The sequence below is a fragment of the Excalfactoria chinensis genome, chromosome 7 (assembly GCF_039878825.1).
Source record: "Excalfactoria chinensis isolate bCotChi1 chromosome 7, bCotChi1.hap2, whole genome shotgun sequence".
Taxonomy (NCBI): domain Eukaryota; kingdom Metazoa; phylum Chordata; class Aves; order Galliformes; family Phasianidae; genus Excalfactoria; species Excalfactoria chinensis.
This window is the reverse complement of record NC_092831.1, coordinates 32,799,812-32,821,450: the sequence shown is the minus strand read 5'-3', so window position 1 is coordinate 32,821,450 and position 21,639 is coordinate 32,799,812. Positions and strand designations below refer to the sequence as shown.

General features: G+C 45.9%; 1 protein-coding gene and 1 long non-coding RNA gene across 2 annotated transcripts in view; one reads left to right on the top strand and one right to left on the bottom strand.

Annotated features, from left to right (window-relative positions):
* Positions 1 to 6,298: 6,298 nt before the first annotated feature.
* Positions 6,299 to 21,639, bottom strand: part of IQCA1 (IQ motif containing with AAA domain 1) — an 82,851-nt gene continuing 67,510 nt past the window's right edge. The window contains exons 15-19 of the mRNA XM_072342232.1: positions 20,741 to 20,940; positions 14,795 to 14,881; positions 12,081 to 12,258; positions 9,861 to 10,099; positions 6,299 to 6,900 (exon numbers count right to left, since the gene is read on the bottom strand). Of these exons, the coding sequence (XP_072198333.1) occupies positions 6,814 to 6,900; positions 9,861 to 10,099; positions 12,081 to 12,258; positions 14,795 to 14,881; positions 20,741 to 20,940 (791 nt within the window). The 3' untranslated portion in view covers positions 6,299 to 6,813. The remainder of the gene's footprint in view (positions 6,901 to 9,860; positions 10,100 to 12,080; positions 12,259 to 14,794; positions 14,882 to 20,740; positions 20,941 to 21,639) is intronic.
* Positions 16,434 to 21,639, top strand: part of LOC140255008 (uncharacterized) — a 51,862-nt gene continuing 46,656 nt past the window's right edge. Inside the window, exon 1 of the long non-coding RNA XR_011904361.1 lies at positions 16,434 to 16,507. This is a non-coding gene — a long non-coding RNA (uncharacterized lncRNA). The remainder of the gene's footprint in view (positions 16,508 to 21,639) is intronic.

Here is a 21,639-nt window from a genome sequence, read left to right as displayed (position 1 = left end):
AGCCCCCATAAAAGTCCTGTGGGTGGGAGCCCTGCAGGACTGGCCTCCTGCTGAAACACGTGCCTGTCAGGAGGCTGCATTGATTTTCACTGGGTTCTATTGGAATTAGCCTTTTATTTTTTATTTTCTTCTTTTCGGGGTTGTCAATTAATGCGTAGACAGGAATAAAGCCCTACAGCTATTAGCTGCACTAAAAATACAACATGCAGGCTTCCCCTGTCCCCTCCCTGCCGAAGCAGCACACGGCGTTAATTACTGTGTGTGAATTCAGCCTGGGTGTGCATCCTGTTTTAGGGGGAATCACATTTCCACCGGCTGGGGGCTGGCTGGCACAGCACTGCCAATTATTTAACCCCCCAGCAATGCTGTCGTGAGATGTCATGTGGAGTGATAAGAGGGAACGCTGTCTCCAACTGACCTTGCATCACGTGGCCACGGATCAGTGCAGCACTGCTAATGGCATTTGCTAATTAGCAGTCACGCAGTGGTCCGTCTCTCTCCCCAGCAGTGCGGTCTCTTGCTAGCAAGGTTTGCCTCATGTGCTTGCCAGCACACACTGGCTTGCTCACGACCACCAGGTCTCTGTTCTCACTGGGAACAGAGCTGTTCCCAATAAACCCTTCTCCCAGCCTATACAGGTATCTGGGACTGCCTCGACCCAAGTGCAACACCTTGCACCTGATCTTGTTGAACCCCGTTAGGTTCACATGGGCCCGCTTTTCAAGCCTGTCTGGTTTCCTCTGGATGGCATCCCTTCCTTCTGTTGTATCAAAACATGAGGTCAGAAGGAAGGCATTGAGGCTCAGCACTAGATGAGTTCCTGGGTCACAGCATCACCAGGGAGCAGGAGAGGTGCTGGTTTTGCTCTGTGTCTAGGTCAGCTTTCAGCACTTAGAAGCAGCATGAATTTAGGAAAGGCAGGTATTTACAGGTTGGAAAGAGAGTTTCCCAAGCGCACCCTAATGAGAAAGTTAAAGGGATAATTACTTGCCCTCTGGGATGCAGAGGAACAGACTCAACTATCCCTTTCCAGATGTATGCATTTCTGGGGGATTGATTTATTCCTTATCGGTGGGCACCTCTGAACTTCACCTGACAGCACTAATTAGTGAGGACCAGGCCCAGTTCATTACCGGTATGACCTCTCATTAGCACAGCTGTGGCTTACTGAGGTGGCCATCTGGTTTGCATGCTACTTTGCTTCTTTCAGGCTGTGCTCCTGCAATGGGTGAGGAGCTTCCTTCCATCCCTCACCCACTTGGGAAATTACAGGTTGGGAAGCATCAGGATGGAGTGGCTGATCCTTGGGGCTGGCCAGCACCTGGTCCATCCATCGTGTTGGGTGAGCTGTCAGCAGGTACCAATGCAGAGGTACGTGAGACCATTGGAGTGCCTCTGGCCTCATTTGGGGGCTGATTTGGGTTAAAAACAGCAGCTTTACCGGCAGGAATGAGTTAGTCTGGGTAAAAGAGATAAGGAGATGGTTATGCCTCTACTCAAGCATGAGCAGTGTTTGCTTGGGGGACCAATGTGCCATGCAGAAATGCACTGATGTGCTGGCACACCTGTGTGGGGAATGGAGAAAGGAGAAGTTAATGGTTGCAGCAGGGCTGAGCCCGGGGCTGTGGGAATCCAGAGAATGGCTGCTTTGGGGTGGCAGGGAGGGACCTGTCCTGTCAATGACTGATAGGAGTGTGCTCTGCATCCTGCCTGTCTGATTGAGGGGCAGGAGGAATTTTCCCCAGGCAAAGTGCTGTCAGAGCAGGAGACATGTTGCTTTTGCTTCCCCTCCAGAGTTAATTATATCCAATTAAGTCCTTGTTGCCTTCCCTGGTACGTTGGCCCCCAGCAGCATGGCGTGGCTTCAGCCAGTCTGTGCAACAGAAGAGGACGGCCTCCTGCTTTTGGGACACTCTAGCCTTAGGCATGGGGCCAGCTGTGTTCTTGTGGGCATGGATTGGTCTTTCTGCCAATTAGATATCAACTTTCAGCCCACACGGATGTATTTTGGCTTTCTGAGAGAATGAACAGTGGTATTTTTGATAGAGAGGACAGGATTGTACCCAGCTTTTAAGCCCTCTTCAACTTTCGTGGGGCTGGGCTGATCCCACCAGCCTGGATAACAAATACTCAGATTCTCTCATGCTTTCCAATCTCTCTTGGTGTTTTTCATAGAATCTTAGACTCATAGGATGGTTTAGGTTGGAAAGGACTTGAGAGATCATTCAACCTGGCCTTGAATGCCTCTAGGGATGGAAGCGTTCTCTTTCTTCGTTCTATTCTCCTTCCCTCCATCCTTTTTCTTCTTAGAATTTAATCATGATTAATTGTTTATTTAGGAAGCAATTGTCCCACTCTGTTAAATGGCCCCTAGGTGGCTTCTCCTCTTCACCCAGTGTGAATCGGGACACAGGGAGCTGGGGCAAATGGTGATTTAGCTGGGACTGAAAAAGCAGTCCCAGTTACTACTGGGACCTGGGTTCTCCTGTAAATGATGCTTTTATGCAATTTTTAAGGAGAAATGGCCCACCTATGGGAAGCCACGCAGCAGTGGCATTGCAGGAAGCCTCACAGAGGTCAGTAACACTGAACCTCTTCTGAGACAAGGAAGGGGACAATGGAAAAAGGCAGATGTTGCTCTTCTTCCAAGGTGAGAGGGTGTCTGCAGGAGGAGAATGTGGGTGCCCCATCCCTGCAGGTATTCAAGGCCGGGTTGGATGGGACCCTGGGTAGTGTGATCTGGTGGGGATCAACCAGCCTGCGTTTGTTTGGGGTTGTATGATCTTTAAGGCCCCTTTCTACCCAAGCCATTCTGTGTTCTATGCTTCCCCCTTGCCCCATCACTATCACCGTCTGTGTAAAAAGCCAGTAGATGTAATGGGTCGTCTGGGCAGAGTAAGCCCTCTGCTCAGAGGAACACGGGTGCTGAGAGCGTTGCAAAGCTCAACAAGAGCCCTAAATGATCTGGGGATCTTGTGCAGCTTGTTATCTTCCGTGTTTTATTTTATTTTATTTTTTTAAATCCCAGCAAGAAGTAATACTCTTTCTGTTCAGAATAGGAATGGCTTGATGCCATGAGGAAAAATAAAAGGAAGCTCTACCTGGCACTGCGATGATTTGCAAGGCTAGTGAGAGACTACATAAGGCGTTTTCAAATAGACTCTGATATTTTCAGTGCTTAAAGAGGACCGACTACGTGACACCCTTTTTGAAGTCCTGATTTACAATGGGCCCAGGCTGAGTGCATTATAATTTGCTGCGAGAAGTTCCAAAGTCGCAGTACTTTCAATAATGAGGAGAGAAACCCTAATATGATGAGACTTTTTGTATTGTGTTTAATGAAAAGCTAAAAAATGTGCTAATTTGTAAGTCCTGTTGTGGTAGTGGCATCAGAAGCTTTTGAAATGCATTACTGACTTAGGAAGTATTAAGAAAAAATGACATTTTGCTACTAGCAGAAAAGTCAATTATAACATTTCCACACTTTAACTCCCATCCTGCATCAGCAGTTTTCTAATAGAACAGTCAGTTTCACTTTGTATTACAGGATTTGGGGGGTTTTGCTGAGAAATGTCTTAAAAATAATAATCTAATGGTATCTTAAGCAATAAACTCCCGCCGTGTTGGCAGGTTGTTGGTGGATGCGTTCCCTTGTGATGGGCCCCAAAATGCGATGCTGCTCCCCTTGGGGTGGGTTGGGTCAATCGCCACCAATATGGCCCTGCTTTGTGCTTGGGCTGATTTCTTCCCGATGGTGGAGGAGCACGTGCCAAAGCACCGAGCTCTGTGCAAGGTTGCACTTCCATCTCCTTGAGGGGAAAGCAGCAGTAAGTATTTCCTAAGCTGCTGGGAGTGCCTGCTCACAGAGACTCATTGCCATTGACTGCAAGGTTTGATGCTGGGTGCGGCAATCCCTGTGTTGGGGGAATGGTGTTCCCCACAACCCTGCCTCTGGATCACTCCATGCAGGCTAGCAAGGAAAAAAAGGCTCCCGTGAAACTGGCAGGGATAACCAACAACTGTTGGCACTGCTTTTAATGGGCCCTGCAGCACCTGATTAAAGGACTTTGGCCACAGCGGCATAACCTGAACCCTCAGCATAAACCAGGGGGCTAATAATAGCTGAGCACATTGTGAAAGCATTACCTCATGGTACTGGCTGTCTCTGCTCCCAGCAAGGGCTGTCTGGGAGATTTATGGGGCAGGGATAGTGTCTAGGGTCTGTGCCCTGCACCTGGGTGCTCCCAGATGCTTAGGGATTTGCCCAGGGTGGTGGTGGGTTCCCATCCCTGAAGGTGTTTATGGGACGTGGCACTTGTTGGAAGTGGTTTGGTGCTGGTGCCCAGTTGGCCAGGTTGGTGGTCTGTTCCAACCTAGATGGTGCCGCGTTTCTGCGCCCATTCACTGTTTATTCCTTTAATTGCACTTTGGCTTTCATGAGGTTTTTGATGAGAACAAGGATTTCTTAGGAACATCCCTCCCTTAGAACCAGAGTTTTCAGGGTGTGTGTGTGGGGGAGGGTCCTGCTTGCTGTAGTTACTGCAGAAAGGCAGGGAGTGAGCAGGAATGCTTTTTAAAAGTCATGTCATATGTAGTTCTCCCAGGTTTGGAGGAAGCAATTAAGCCAATTAATTTATTGGTAAATTATCTGATGATGAAGTACAAAATAACTGCAATGAAACGCTGACGTTCACATTAATACCAAATTAGTTACTGTATTATGACTGTTCATACAATGAATGCCCAGTAATTTAATAGTAATGGGACATTTAAATAATTCAGTTGATAATTCTCTCGATCACTTACATATATAAATGGGCATGACAGATTCGTTGCTCAACTTTGCTGTGGATTGCCTCCCACAAAGCATCCCAATGCCCTGCCTGCTCGAGGTGCTGGACCTGAAACAACCCAGCCTCTTGCTGGGGGCTGTGCAGGGGATGGGGTGTGCTTCACCACCCAGGGTCACCGTCCCTGGAGGTATTCAAGAGCTGTGTAGATGTGGCACTGAGGGATGTGGTCAGTGGGCACGGTGGGGTGGGCTGAGGCTGGACTTGGGGATCTGAGAGATCTTTTCCAATTGGAATGATTTTATGGTTCTATGAAAGGGGTTTTTTCTTCCTCGCCAGGTGTTAGGGCTGCCATGCAAGGAGGGTGCACCTGCAAAGAGCTGCGCAATGCCTGCAGTGGGCTTTGCCATGCTTTTCTTTAAAGCACCTTGGCATGGCAGCGCGGTGTGTGGACCGTGGTTAGTGCGGTTAGCCTCTGCAGCAGATCCAGCCACTTAATTCAATAGTTCAGCCACTGACACTGAAATTACTGTTGCCTGGCTCTGCTTGATGCGACAGCTTCATTTTCAAGTAGCTGCACTTTCTGTAATAATAATTATAAACAGCATTACAATTGCTCCTCAGCCCCCCAAGAGAAGGGCTTGAGCTCAACTAAAGGCAGCTAAACATGGCAGAGTTTCTTGCTTTCTGCTGGCTTTGCTATGGGAGCCAACCTGCTGCCTGCTTCATCCCCACCTCATCACATTATGCACACATCAGCCTTCTGCAAGCTACCAAGAAGAAGGTTGCAAAGGCAGAGTCTGCAAGGAAGGAGTAAAGAAAGGAAAGCCAAATGCTGAGGCTGCTCTGTTGGAAATGATTAAATCCAGGGCCTGGAAACTTGTATTCAGCAGTCCCTTGTGTGGGTCATGGTGAGGCTCTGGCAGCTGGATTGCTGCTGGATGGCTGGAGGCTGCTGGAAGACTCACACAGCCTCACAAATCCCTGTGGCTTTGCACGAGGATCTGGCAAACGTTTCCTCTCCTGTAATGTGGGTCCCTCAGGGGATGCAGCCTCAAGGCTGGAGGGCTGACATCCAGGGGAGCCCTGTGCCAGGTGGCCGAAGGGGCTGGGCGATGAGAACCACAAGAAACGGGAGTTTGCTGTCTTAGCACAGCAGCCTGCTCCTCCCTCAGTGAGAAATCTCACTTTATTAACCAGAGCCAGCCAGACCCCTCTGCTGTGCTCAATGATATGATTACCTGACTTGTTTTCTGTACCCACAGGAATCTTTCCAGTCTTATACCTCCCTCTTCCAGGACTTCCAGGAGCATCTTATTCCAGTTGATTTCTCACCACGAGCAGGAAGTTCAGCTCTACCCCCACCTCCTCCACCAAGCTGAATGTCGCCCTTTGCTTTGGCTCTGCTTTTAGTGTTGCTTTCTGTGAATGCATACATTAATCTATCCATGCTGATGCATCAAAAGGTAAAGGAGTGCTGGTCCTCACGTGGCTATGTAAATATATGGCGTTAAGTGTCTTATAATACACCCCAATTAAAAAGCAGTCTTTACGGCCGTAATAGTTTTATTGAGAACTGTAACACGTTAGGCTTACAGATAGATAAAGCAGTTAGTTTTATAAAGCATATAGGATATTAAAGTAATGAAAGACATTAACGTGACATCAATTTTTAAGGAGAGTTACTTGCTGAAATAAATGAGGGTAGCCTAAAAGTTGATGGCATGTTACAGTTCTGAGTAATGAACCCCTCTGCCCCCTAAAACCTCTTGGAATAAATAATGCTTGAGCAAATCTATGGTCATTAACTCTTTATCCTCTGAGAGCTACTCGTCACACTGATGTCTCATCCCATTCTTTAACATTGAAAAATACCTTCAGAAATGAGTTCTCTTTCCCGAGACAGCTGTAACTTGTGATGCTTTATTCCAGAATGCCTGCTTTCCTAACATCTCCCCCTTGTCCAGTGATGCCGAATACAGAATTCTGGAGGAAGCTGGTGTTTTTCTTTTCCTTCATCTTCTTATTTCTTTCTCCCTCTCCCTGCTTTCTCTCTCTTTGCTGCTGCTTTGATTCGTGCTCGGCTCAGCGGTGTCTTGGCATACCAAGCCTGGAGAACCAGAAAGCACAGGTATGTTGTAATAACATGTAAGGGGGGAAAAAAAAAGACAGTTAAGAGACCTTTTAGTGTTACAATGGAGCATTCCTTACACAAGTCTTAAAAACCCTGGCCAGTTTGTGGAGCAGCAGAAATAAAGCCTTTAGATCTCTTGAGGATGTTATTATAACCAGTAGTACGGTGATTGCCTGCTTGAAGCGTGTCTCATTAACAGGAATACTTAGCTGGGCCATTTTTGTGTTGCTATAGTTATGGTAATGTTAGAACTTCTATGATCAACCCTATTTCCGAGGCGTATAGCTCTTGTCAAAACCCTTTCTGGCCTGAAACTTGGCAGCGGACAAAGCATATGCTTCTCATGGTTCTGCAAATCGACCCAGACAGTTTTTATTTCAATGAGAGAGCTTAAGAAACCAAACAAACCCCGAACATTAAAAACCTGTTTATTGCTTTCAGATGCCTGTTCACAGTCCTGTGACTTGTAAACGGTTTTGGTGCAGTCGCTCCGCACGCTTGCCAAGCTCCTGGGCTGTAATGTCAACAAGGCCACGTTAAATATAATGTAAAACGAAAGAGAGGGCAGTGCTTTAAAATTAGTACTGTGTGGGAATTAGTCAATCCCCATATGTACACACAGAACTCTATCAGCAAGGCCTGCCCACAGCAGAGATTAACGTGCCACTAGGTGCTGACATGATTGATAAAACACATTCGTTCCCCTTTGGCTGTACTCGTCCATACGCTGCTGCTTAAAATGGAAGTCTTTCCTTTGGCCACAGACCACTGTTTAATGCCACCACTGTTTCCTATGGTGCACGATGGGTATTGGGAACAATTTATTCTTGTAAAGAGCTGTGCTGCAGTGGGCAAGGCTGCCCTTGGAGGTGTTGGGTTCACCATTCCTGGAGGTATTCCATAACTGTGGAGGTGTGGCACTGAGGGTTGGGATGATGGGGTGCCCTGGGGTTGGACTTGAGGATCAGAGAGGACTTTTTCAACCAGAATGAATCTGTTATTCTATGAATCTGTGTTTTCAAATGCAGCAAGCTACCTGCTAATGGGCATGCGACACCGTTTGCTTCTGACTCTTTGGTTAGCAGGACAGCTACCTGGGCTTAATGAAGCCAGCTCCTCAGACATGCCTAAAAGAAGAGGTTTATCACTAGAACCCACCAGCACCTGAGCTGAGGATGTAAGTGATGGGCTGTTGCCGTGTGCTTCCATGTGACAGATCAGAGTTAAAAACCTTCAGGAATGACATCCACAGCTCTCTGGTAAGGGCTTTCCTACCTCTTACATGTGTTTCATATCAGCCACTGCCAGGCAGAGCTGGAGTACTGGCTGAGCACCCGTTGCTCTGTAGGATTCCTGTTATTTCTGTGCAAGGGTTTGTATCAATCCCACTGGTGCGGTAATTTTTCATTTCTGAAACATGGCGGATGGATAATTGGGCCAGAAATTTGAGTAAATTGGACAAAGGAATCACGTTATCACAAAATTTTTGCATTATTTATATTCATTTCGGAACGCTGGCGGAATATAAATGTCAAACAGGGAGATTCATGTTTCCAGTGAATAGGAATCAAAGATTCATCACAGCGCTAATCTTCACTTTGAATGCTTGCTTTAAGTTTTAGCCACCCCACTTCAAAAGGGATAAAGCAAAGCAACAGAAGAGGTCCAGCAATGGCAATGATTAGAGGCTCAGGAAAAAGGTCCTTCTGTGTGCGGGGAGATGAAGATACTGAGTTAATTGATGCACGAGGCCATTTTGACAGTCCTCTTCCCCTGTGCCATATTACGGGTGCTGAGACTGGGTTCTGTGACATTTAAAGGGAAACAAATTTAACACAGATAAAAGGAAACACTTTCTTAAGGGCTGTAATTAACGCAAGGAAATGATGGCCGTGGGATGCTGAGAGTGACAGTAGCGGTGTTCAAAATGAAGTGCTGCCTGCATGCTCCTTGCTGTACAAAACTGGCACGTCTGTGGTAAGTGGAACAGCATTTCTGAGTTAAACTTGTGCTAAATGCCAGCTCTCGTGATTCAGGGCACAAATGGATTACCACTTGGAGCTGGGAATGATACGAGCTTATTTCTGTGCTGTAACGCTAAACCATTAGCCTCTCCCCGAGGAAAGATATTGGTTTAGATAGGAAGCACGAGGAAAACAAGAGTAATTTGCCAAATATCACAAATGCTGCCTATGCTGAGTGAGCCAAATGGCTCAAGGTGGAAATTGGAGAGCATTCAGTAGGGCTGGGAGAAATCTCCTCTATCATTAGGTTAGCAGTGGAAGTTGGTTTGGACCAAGCTGCTAGAGACTGCATCCTATTTGTCTGCAAGGCACTATGGGGATGCAGAGCCAAGGGATGTGCGAAGGGCAGAACGGAAAGGAAGCCTCTTGGTGGGGGACCTCCACGGTCTGCAAGCACATCCATGGAATCATTGAATCATAGAGTCACTGAGGTTGGAAAAGACCTTTTAGATCACCTGTAGCCCAACCCCAGCCCACCCCTGCCATGCTGACTGCCTCTTTGCAGCATGATCCACGTGTATTGTAGGGGCACGCAGCACAGCAGTGTTTGCCTTAAATATTTTATGGCCCTGGGAGTGGAAAATCACTTTTTGAATCCTTCAGACAAAAACTTGTGTGAGAAGTTTCTCATTTGAGAAAGTGTTAAGAAAAGGACTTAGAATTTGATTCTGAAACACCCTGAGGATCCTGGGTGTCCCATGTCCCAGCTCTTCACCTCCTGAAGAAAATACAGCCAGGTTTACATGTAGCAGCTCCCACCAAGCAAAAGATGGATGCACTGCACTAACAGCACATGCATCATTTATCCATGCATGCAAGGGCACCAGCAGAATGAGCAGATCCCCAGCTAGAATGTGCCCAGACAAGGGTGGATGAGGAGGGACAACCAGTTAAGAGCTGTGCTAACATCACCTTAAATGCTTCCTCTTCTTCATTGTACACCGGGTCCTGGCTGGCCAGTGGGGTGAGGAACTCAGCAGTGCACAGGGGCTTCCTGGCCATCTGCAGGAGGCGCAGCTCGCTCAGCACTGCCTGTACTGCCTGCACGATGCGGCCCTGGGTGAAGCCATCCGACAGCTTGGCTAGGCAGCTGATGCTCAGCAGCTTGGTGATCTCTCCACCGTGCTGTGTGATGATGTGCTTCCATAACACTGTTTAGCAGAGTCCCGAATAGAAAGAGAGAGAATGCCAAAGACATGTGTTAAGAAAAGCAGGAGAAATAGTTCTGCATGATGGGCACACAATGTAAAAATGGGTAGGGATACTTAAATAAGCCTGTGAGAATATGTGGAAAGGAAACTTGTCCAGTATTTTCCCATTTGGACGTACACCTCTGTTAACAGCCTGGCTTTATTTGGGTGACATGATGGGTCACCTTAAGGTTAGGGTTGGGGTTCCTCCCTGAGCAGAGTGCTGCCATGGGGACTTCAAGTCTGGTTTTGAAGCCCAATGCCTCCGGCTCTGCAGGCATGTGTTGTATGTGGGTGTAAATGTCTCTGTGATTGGCATTTTGCTTCTTGAATAATGGCAGACATGCTTGTTTCTTGTAGCTGCCAACTGCTTAGTCCAATGATACCTGAATTGCCTGAGATTTTGCTTACAAAACTGAAGTAATCAGAGCAATAAGTTGTTGTTGTTGACTTGTGATTTGTAATCAAATGGGCTATCTTGGAAAGGCTGGGTGGGAAGTTGGTGTTATCAACCTAATGGTTTCCACTGCACGTTTGCCACCATGCACAGATTGGAGTTCTCTGGTTTGTAGCAAAAGGAAGGTTGTAGTTAATGGGCAAAGTCTGTGCACTGTGGCAACATGTGGTTGTTAGGCCATGGCCAAAAAATATTTCTTCAGTTCCCACGTTGGCTGTCAGACAATGGAAATTGCCACGATGGAAATGACCTTCTTTCCATTGAATGCCAGGGAAGCTGTGAGCTGAAGTACAAGCCAGGCACTGCCTTTAAATGGGACAAAGTCAAAGAACTAAAACTACAAGTTGAATCTCCTTTAAAAAGCCTAGAGTTAAGTTTTTTGGGCGTTCTGAGGTTTGCAAGCTGAAATCCCTTCTGCTGGCCCTTCTGACTCCAAATTAGTGGTGAGAATCCCAGAATGTGACAGGTTCAGTCCCCAGGAGTGAACGTAGCTAAATTCAGCTGCTATCACCTCCTTTTTCTAGGTCTTATTCAAGTCCCTTATCTGTTAGCAATTAATCAGAGCTGTAACCTAACATGAAACACATGTTAGCCTGCTTAAGAACCGTTTCCCATCCACGCTGAAAATTATTGAATGTGGGAGAGATTTACAACGTGCTAGGCAGTCAAAATCTGTCTTGAGCTTTCCCATACATGCATCATCTCAGTACCTTGGCTGCCTCCTTGAAAGGCAGCGCAGAAATGGACTTCAAAACACAGTTGCATCATTTTGTAACGAGATGAAGATGTGGAGCAATATTGTCTGGTTTACTCAGAGCACAATTGTGAAGCGAGGTCTCCGGACTGAATGCGGTTTCTTTTCATTCTGTATTCTTTTGGGATATGATCTCACCAGAGATCAGTGGCATGAAAGGAGTCTGTTCTCCTTGATGTGGTGATCAATAGGGATATTCATGCTAGGAACTTCTGGTGGGAGAAATGTACCATTGAGAGTCCTGGCTTAGAACTGTTTGGTATCACTGTGAATAGTCCTAAATCTTTCTTCCACATCATCTTTAGACTGAACCTCAACAGCCACATCCAGACTACGTAGTACCCAGAAAAGCGTATTAAACCACATGATACAATCAGAAGAAAATGATACCTGTGGGAACAAAAGCCCGTCTACCAGCCACTTCTGAAGGATGTGAACAAACTACCATTTTTCTTGCAGTAATTCACATTATTAAGTGCAATATGGAACCAGACACGGTCCTGTTCATGGAGAGGCCCATTGTTTAGAATGTGGAGATGAGATACGAGTGATGGAAATTCATATTCCCTGCGTAAAATGAAAGCTTAACAAATGTGCCTTGAAGTGGGACTTTATCCTTCACACAGTGACATAATATCTTGGGTTGTGCTCAGTGTGCTCCAAACAAGCTTGCGGAAAACCAGTTCTGAGGATGAGCAGCAGCAGTTGTCAGAAAGACTTGAGATACTTGCCAAATCTAGAAGCATAGTCAGGCCGAGGGATCAGGATGATTTTTTGGTAGACTTTGCAGAAAGGTTTGATCTTAGCATCAAAGGGCCGGCTGGTGGTCCCCACTAGCAGCACTCTGTCCTCTGCTTTCAAAGCCTTCAGGAATTTGGGGAGAATCTTTTCCAGACGTTTTGGATTAATCTTCAGAGTACGCATGTGAATACAAGGAGGAAAGAGCTGTTATCGGTACTGACAATTTAGAGTTAATGAGGTGAAGTAACAACTGTAGATATGAATAATGTAGGGATGTGTGTTATACATAGACATGCTATATGCAGTGGGATTTGGGTTGTTTTTTTCTACTAGTTTCTTTGCATTTAGTACAAACAGACTAGATGCTCAACCTAAGTAGGAAACCTTTGTCTTCCGCAAACTGATTTCTGCCCAGGGATTTGTGGGTTTCAGTGCTAGTGTATTTTATGTGTGTTTCTGCTGGCTCACTCCTGGAAAGCAGGAAGGAAGCAACAACTCGTTTAAAGTAGGAAATCCTCATTTTTTTAGTTCAAGAAATATTACTTGGACCTGTGCGCTTGGTGATACCTAATGGATAGGAAGAACTCATGGGGATGTAACCTGGCCTGGAATTCTCATAGCTCATGGAGGTTGTCATCTACCAACCCCTACTGATGTTTTCAATATGAAAAACACACCCCCTGATTTCTTCTTTGTATTTACCTTGCTGAGAATCTCAGCCCTTTAACTCAGATCTTTATGACAATTGCTGTTTGACCTTATTATACCTATTCAACTTTTATCTGCAGAACAGCTGACTGCTGAGCAAAACTTTTCACTGGCTACTGAAGTTTGATGAGGATCAAGTGGCAATCAGTTGGAAGAAGCTTCATCAGATTGCTGTGGTGTTACTCTACAGATGAATAACTGGGTTAGGGGTCTACTATTAGAGATGAAGGCTGGTGGCCCAGCATGTGGCAGGGGTTGGAGCTTGATGATCCTTGAGGTTCCTTCCAACCCAAGCCGTTCTATGATTCTGTGTACTCAGAAAAGTCTGATGACTTTGAAGCCTCTCCACAAATAACTGAGGCTTAACGCCCCAGTCAGTCACACTCAGTGGAGAATCTTACTCCAGGTGTGTGCTTTTTGCTATTCAGTTGGTGGCTACCTTGCCTCAATTTCAGACCAGCCTTCCTTAGATTAATGAAGTCTTCTGCTGGGAAAACATGCTTTGTCAGAAGATGCAGAGAATTATTAAATCGTTTGACTCCTGTCTCACAAAAATAGGTCCCAATTTATCCCCTACGTTTAGAGCATCAGTTTTTTGGGGTGATTGATATTCATGGATTCCCATTAGTCCTTCATTTGTTGTGGGTGCTCAATTGCTTAGCCTGTGGGAATCTTAGTTTTCAAATTATGAGTGCTAGAGACAAGGGAAAGATTCTGCTCTTGTTAAGCCTATTGACTGGCATTTGTGTGCCAGCAGCTCCCGCTACACTTTTGAAGGTAATGTGTGTCCAGAGTGAACCCATTTAATGGATATGTACTGAACACTGATATTATCTCCTCCACCTTGAAAGAAATATATCAGTAGCAAGAGGACCTGTCACAGAGGCAAGCTAGGATCTCAGCCATTGTGTGCACCTGAGCTGGAGAAAAGTGGGGTGAATGGTGAAGGTGACCCCTATTTGTTTAAGTCTGAGTGGCTTAACTGCTTGCATGTCATCCACGGCAACTGGGTTACCATAACGTATTTGATATCTGACTGCTCTGCACCCTTTACAGAGGATTGGACAGAGGCTACTTTATTATTTTTCCTTTCAAAACAGATAAAGCTCATGAGTACTCCAGGCAACCTTTGGCCTCTAATCTTCATTTTAATCCCCATTTGCACTTGAACGTTCGCTCCCAGTATAAGAACCACTAGAGGGCATCAAGCCCTTCACACCTGTGAGCTCACACAGCCCTCTCAGCACTCAGTGGCCTCATCCAATGTGATGGGGTCTTCCAAGTCACCAGGCTTGTGTCCATTGTGCAGCCTAAACACAAAGCACTTGCCTTAGGGGTAAAACAAGGTTTAATGCTGTGAACTATTTTGCAAGCAGCATGAATCTAATCAGGACTTCAGGTGAACAACTCTCTGCTGCGGCAGCTGAGTTGCTGTGCCTATTGGGCAGTGTTTTAATTTTCTTTCTGGTGGGGAAGCTACACAAGACAGGAAGGAATGGAAGCAAACAGGACTATGGGGAGCCCAAAGAAAATGATCGGTAAACATAACTGATTAATATATGCTCTCTGCTTTCGCAGTGGAAATTTATCCCCGTTACCTTATTGTTCACTTCGGCTCCATCCAATTTCTCAAATTAATAGACCCGAACAATTTAAGCTCAGCTTAACTTTCAGTTTCTTGCCTCGTGTTTTGAAATTCTCCATTATTCTCTCCTGCTTTTCAGTGCACTGATGAGCAGTGACTGGACTATTTTTAAATACAGCAAGTACGGCTGGGTAGAAGAGAAATGTGACTTCTTAAGAGCCCCCGAGAGGTCACAAGACTCTCTTAAAAGTAAAATAAAACACTTCAGTGAGACAAGTGATGATCAAGCAAGCTTCGGCAGGTCCGGTCATACAGGTATGTGCTGAGCTGAGAAATACGCCTGCTCCTTTGTGTTGGCTGTAAAGCAACAGGGGAAATTACCAGCACCAAAATGAGAAAGGAGCACCTCACCTGTTCTTCAGCCCTCGGCACTGCTTTGTAGAATGTTTTCTCTGTGTCTCCGATCCACACGACTGAAGGCTGCATCTGCTTGGCCACCTAAGAGAAAATGGGTGAGGGAATGCAAGAAGTTGATTAAAATGGCTACAATTTCATAGCTGGGTGCCTGTAATTATGCTTCCGAATCCATATTTCAGCAGTTACAATTTGCTGGGTTTATTTATTTTTTTTTCCACCCCCAGAAATGAGCAGCACTCGTTAGCAGTGTTGGCTCTGCTCGGTAGTGTTGGCACATCAAATGGATTCTGTTTAGGAAGCTAAAGGTGAGGACTCATCCTAGATTGGATCATTCTGACTTGCTGTGCTTATGCTGCACTTCCCAACCCAAATTCGGCTGCAAAAGGAACCCTTAAGCAAAATAGGCTGGTAGGCAATCTGGTTTACAACGTAATATTTAATTCGCAGTCAGCCTGAGAATTAAAATGGAGCCTGTTAAACTGGAAAGGGGGAGTGGGGCGGGGGTCAATAGAAACGGGCTTTCCGGCTCCAAAGTCAGAGCACTATACCTCTGGTTCACAGCAGGATGGCAGCAATGCTACAGGCTTCTTCACATCTTGCACTCTCCCTATTGCTATAGAAACGCCAGTGGTTTAGACATTCTGCTTGCCAAATTTTAATCACTTTCCAGTGGCTCTCAGAGCTGTGCTGGTTTGCTCAGCAACAAAAGTGACGGCTTGAGGAGTCAATGGGTAACGAGAAAGCATTCTTCTGTCCTGCTTATTTCTTTTTTTTCCTCCCTCCAGTTGAAGCTGCTGCTTCCAGGAAGGAAGCTCACAGCACCACTAAGTTATATACATCATAAGCTCAGCGCCTGACTGACAGCTGGAGCGGGAAGAATTAAGATGTGAACGTGTTCCTTCAAAGCACCACAGTTCATTTCTATGGCCAAGAGCACAGCTGCGTCCATGCAGTAAAAATGCATTGAAGAGAGAGGAAAAGAATGGCAGATGAAAGCAGTGAGGTTTGTTTGCTTCACCGTGCTGCTGCTGGGTGAAGTGGAAACAATGCCACCTTGGGCACGTGGCACGTTATTTGTAGGAATGTGTCAGCCCTAGAACATGTCAAGTGGTACCTCCGAGTTCATTGAGGAAAGCAGAGCTATTCAGCATTAATAATGAAACCCATAGACGGTTTTGTGACAAGCAATATGAAAACCTTGCAGAAAGGGATATGTGGGCCTCAGCAGCAACGTGAATGTTTATGCATACAACTTAAGGGGTAACTTCTCAGCCTAGCAAGCAAGCAAGCAGGAGGGAAATGACAGACTGAAATAGCACAGCTTCCCATCTGAGGTCAGATGCTACTTATCTACCTTCTATTTATCTATTTTCAGAGGTGTGCTTTACATATTCCTACACCCTCACACGCTCTGCAATGCACATCAGAGGGAACAGGTTTGTGGTTGCACTGAGCAGAGCTGTGCAGCAGCACTCCTAGGCTCAGGGCTTTCTGCTGGGCATCCTGTTAGTCCAGAGCTCACACACCTGCAGGAAGTGCAATCAACCCTGCTGATTTGCAATTGCAGGTGAATTCAATTAGCTTTTAGCTGCTTACAGGCAGTCTTAAAGGCAGGTGGAAGAAGGTTCTGGCAGTTACAGCCGATCCTGTGCTGGAGCTGGAATGGGAGGATTCTTTGGATGGCTCAGACTCAAGAAGATCAGAAAGGTAAGTTGTGACACGTTTTTTAATAGCGATGTATGCTTTCTTGAAGGACAATATTTGTTTTTTATGTGCTATGGAGTCTGTTCTGATATGTGGGTGCTCTGAGTCAGAGTTCCTCCCCAAACTCAGCGCTGCTGAGGGGAGTTTTCTAACAGTGGCTGACCTCCATGTTGATGTGGGTTGTTTCTCTGCTAAAGCTGATGCAAAGTAGTGCTGCCTGTTTCCTTCCTCTAGAGAACAGTCCCATCCTGGTGGTTTTTCTCTGCATGCTGCCACAGTTGTGTGAAGATGAGAAGCAATGCAGCTTTTCTGCAGTATTTTCTCTATGCTTGCTTGTCTGATGCTGCAGCACAATGTGACATAGGGAACAAGGCTGGGGAAGGTCATGGAGACTATTAAGCTGCTGGCAATAGCTGAGCTCTGCTTATGTGCTTCAAAGGGAGTTGTGATGTCTTCTCAGCAGGGCTGTTGCAGTCTGGAGGGAGCTTCCCCATTTGGCTTAGAGGTGGTTTTGTGGTTAGCAGCCCTCTCAAACAGCCTGAAAGTTTTAACCAGCCCAGAGTTGCATTTTAACTGGTAAGGAAGGGCTCTCACTGTTTTCACACCTGTGCTCTTCTGGTGTTTTTTTGTCCCCCAGTTAAGCAGAAATACCATGAATGCACTCAGTGCCAGCTGCCTCTTAAATAGATGTTTCCTTGTGTGTTCTGTGTTGGAGGAACAACTTGGATGCAGGTTGGTTGTGGCTTTGGGCAGCCCGGTCTGGTAGTTGGTGACCCTGCACGTAGCAGGGGGTTGAAACTGGATGATCATTGTGGTCCTTTTCAACCCAGGCCACCCTGTGATTCTATGGATGCAGGCTGCTTTGTACCTTTATCTTTCTAGTGTTGGTAGGCTGTGATCTAGCAGCTCAAACACAGTGTGTTGAGTTCTGTTGTCTTCTCCAGATGACAGATCAGGCTGCCAGGAGCATCTCATTTACGCTGTTGGCAGATATGCTGCACGTCCCTATGAAAGCGCTTCATCTAAATTATCCACGGACAGTTTGAATCCATGGATAATTAAATGCGCTGTACGTAATTAATTTGTAATTGAAATGTTGTTAGCTTTGCTGCCTTCTCCCTGGTTTGGAGGAGCTGCCAGCAGATGGCTCCTTCACCCTTCTAATCCTGCCCAGCATCAGCAGCTGGTGAGATTCATCACCTTAAGGTTTGGGTTTCTAGCAGGCTGTGCTGCAGCAATGTAAGAATCCTTCCTGGATAACTAGAGGGAAGGCTGGTAGTGCTGTTCCCACATCTCAGCTGTAATGGGAGTCCCTGTTGACAGTGAAATGTTCGGTGCCCTCAAGTAAACAGTACTTGGTTCTTCAGATTGTCTTAAAGACAACCTGTCCATAGGGACAGTGGTTACAAATGAATAAACCTCATTCAGTGTGAAAAGAAGCAACACTGATGAAATTATGTTGCCACTCAGTGTAAGGGTTGTACCATTTAATCCTAAATCAACTAAATTACTCTTTTTTTTGTGTAAGATATTTGCTTCCAATGTGCTATGCAGCATGACCAAAGAGCCTGATAATGCAGTCTCCTGACAGTGATGGTGATGAAATACCTGTAGCTTGCACTGCAGAACTGGTCAGTGGAACTTTTGCATAGAGACATTAATCCCCTTGTTTCTGTGCTCGTATTTCCTCCTGACCACCTTTCCCAACCTTTTCACCTGGTCAGTGCTGTGTCATTCTGGTAGTGATTAACCTGATGGCTGCTTGTATTGCCTTGGAGTTGAGCCTTATGTACTATCTGTGTTTTACACCATGCCACATCATGCCATCTGCCTTTTTCTTTCCTCCATGAGCCTCTGTGGATCTGATTTTGTTCCTATGCTTCCTATTTTTCTTCACATCTTGTATATGACCTGTAGCACAGCTGTGTTGGTTTGTGATGGGAGAGCTGACCCTTGATTGGTACAAGCTGACAGAGAACTCCATTTGAGTTCAAGCTGGCTCAATGCATGGGAAATGCAGCTTAGCTGAAATGTTCTGGGATGCTCTGGTTTGAGCTTTGTGTCTTTGTTTGAGGCAGATCCTCTCTTCCCAGAAGCAGAGTTGACCTGGTAGGCTTTGTGTCTTTATGGAGTATGCAACTGCCAGAGCTTGGTGCTCCCAGCTTTTTTCAATAGGCAGATTGAAATGTCGGGGCTTTCCTGCTCTGGTTTGAGGAGTCATTGCCCTCTTGTGACATTAAAAATGCATGCTTTGAGCAACACACGCGTCTCTCTTTTGGATCAAGACTGGTATGTGTCTTGTAGTCTTCTCCCAGAAATAACAGAAGGGAAAAAAGAACTGGGTTTGGCTCTTGTGTGTGAAACAAATGAGCTCTTCATTTATTTTTTCTTTCCCTGGTGCTATTCACTGGTTTAGGGCATCTCCATGAAACAACTGCCAACAGCCAGCACTCAGTTACAAAACTTGAAGGAAGGGGTAGAGTTCCAAGCTGCTAAGGACAACATACTCGGCTCCGAGTGATGGCAGCTGGTGTTGTAGACCAGATCAAAGGTGGGAGCTGACCTGGTTGTGTGGACCAGGCTGGCTTCCAGCCTGGCTCTGAGAACCTATGCGATCCAAATCAAAATAGTGAGGGGATTAGACAAATTAGCAACACAGCCATGGGGACAGAGGTGGCGGGGAGAGGTCAAGCACCCAAAGGAATGGAAATTAAATGTAGCCGACTTGAATGATGCTAAGACAGGTGTTATGCCATTATGAATGCGTAGAGGAATTAGCGTGCAGACAAAGCATTCTTTGGGAAGAGGGAGTGTGCTGTGCTATTTTGTTATGAGAGGAGTGGAATTCAGGGCAGTGCTGCAGCTGCAACAAGTCATCTTTTGGTCACCTGGGAGCTTATTTAGTGTGACTGACTGTGAGCAACTTACATCACAGTGCTATGTGGAGGAGAGCCAAAGTATCATCTGTGCTTCTGTAGGGGTTGCAGTAGAGATGTAAATCTGAGTTGCTTCTCCCTGATCTTTGGGAAGGTGTTGGATAATGCTGCTGCCAGATGATTTTGTATAATCTGGAAAAACTAAGGTTTTTTTATAGATAAGTGTGGATGCATAGTTATATGTATATACATGAGTATAATATGTGCCTGTGTATGTGTATACATACTATGTATGCTGATTGGAACGTATATATTAACCCACTCCCCTCTTAATTCATTCTGCTGGAGCCTTCTATAGGTGTAAGAATGCTGCCCTCCCTTCTCCTGTGTTTAACAGCCCTGTGCTCCAGCAGAGACTGGATAATGGAAGGGATGGTGTGTGTGTGTGTGTGTGCTGTGCCTGCAGTCAGATGTGTGCTTTGCTATTGATGAAAGCACAGAAAGCCAGCAGAGAAGGCTGAAATGTGGGGAGGAGAGAGTACTAGCTCAGTCTGGTGGCATAGGGAATGCTAGACATAGTGTTACAGCCTCAAAGGGCTATGGGTGCAGCTTTGACCAGCAAGAAATGGGCTCCTTGGGGATTGCACTGCTTTTAATTGTGAAACCTGTCTCTCCTGGGGATGGAGGCACCTGCCACAAAGACTGTTGTAATGCTGGCTTTAATCAAGTACATCTGATTGAATCCCAGGGAAAGCCAATCTGAATTCAGCCTTTTAGCAGGCCTCTGATTGGAAGGGGGGGAAATGTTTACCAGCTTCCTTCCTTAGCAGAAATCCTGCCAGGATAGCATCTCATGATGAGGATTTGGGATATGTTCTTCACAGCTCATATGCCTTCTTTCATTTCCAGACTTCTTGTGTGTTTCTGTTAAAGTAATCTTGAAGTGAGATTCTCTCTTTTCAAATGCTTGCTGATAGGTTAGCGGAGAGCAGTACAGGGGAGAGCTGCTTTGCAGCAATAGTCCCAGGGAGGAAATTTGTGACCACCTCCAGTCTGGTATGTGATTAAATGCTGCATGAAATGCATTCCTGATTGATGTGCACATAAACAGAAAACTTTGTATCTGATGCTTTTCCTATTGGAGGTAACATAAGGCTTGTAGACATGTTGATGTGAAAAATACGGCTACTACAAGGGATTTCTCAAGGGGCGTTCCATCCTTGGCTGTCAGCAAGTGGTTTGGGAGGCAGGAAGCGTGTTTCAAATCTGGACTGGGTCTGGTGTAACTGGTGTACCTGCTAAACAAGGCTCAGGACCAGGAATCATAAGGTGGTCTAGAGCAGTACACAAAGCACAGTACCTTGAGAACCATGTGGAGCATCATCTGCAGGCCACTCTTGCCTGGGTACTTCCTAGAGATGTTGGAAGGGGATAAGTTGAAGAGGTTGGCTCCTGTTTCTGTGCAGATGGCATGGACCAGCATCTTCTTCCCAACACCAGAGGGGCCAGCTAGTAATAAGGCTTTCACCAACGGAGCCTTCTCGTGGGCTGTTTGGGAGCCTGTAAAAAGTCGTACAGTGCTGTTATAGTTTTCATTTAAGTCTTCCATAAAGGTGTTGAAACTATTCTACCTCTGCTCTTCACGTTAAATATTTTATAATGTGAACTCACTGTTTCATTAATATAGCACAAGAGCTGTGGAGTTAACTTCTGTGTAACCAGAGTTGTGGCAATAGCACACTTGAGTGTACAGTTGCTAACTAATGTCAAGCAAAGGCCTAGTTATGAGATAATCCTGTGACTTTAAGCTTAGCATTTGTCAGAGCAAGTCTTCCTGCACTTGGACAAAGGTGTAGATTTGTGCTGCACGCGGGACTAGCAGAGCTCCTTCCTGCTGCTGTCTGAAATGATGCTTTCCAGCTTCAGAGAAAACAAGCTAATGGGACTATCTATTACTGCTGCATTTGTCAGTGATTTTGAAACCAGATGTTACCATGCATTTCTCTTTCTTCTGTTTACTTTTTGCCTGCACCTCCATTTTTAGGTCACTTTTTCTCTCCACTGAAAACAAGTGATGTTTCAAACTGACTGTCTTACTTAGGCTAGCCCTGTTCTAGAGTCTTTTATTCCCTATATCCCTCCTGTGCATTGCTGGGTGGCATCAGCTCATCTGCAGAGCAGCGTGTGTTATCCCCTAGCCTGGGACATGGCAGCTGCGTGCTGCAGAGCAAGTGAAATGTCTGCTTGGAGAAAGTGAAT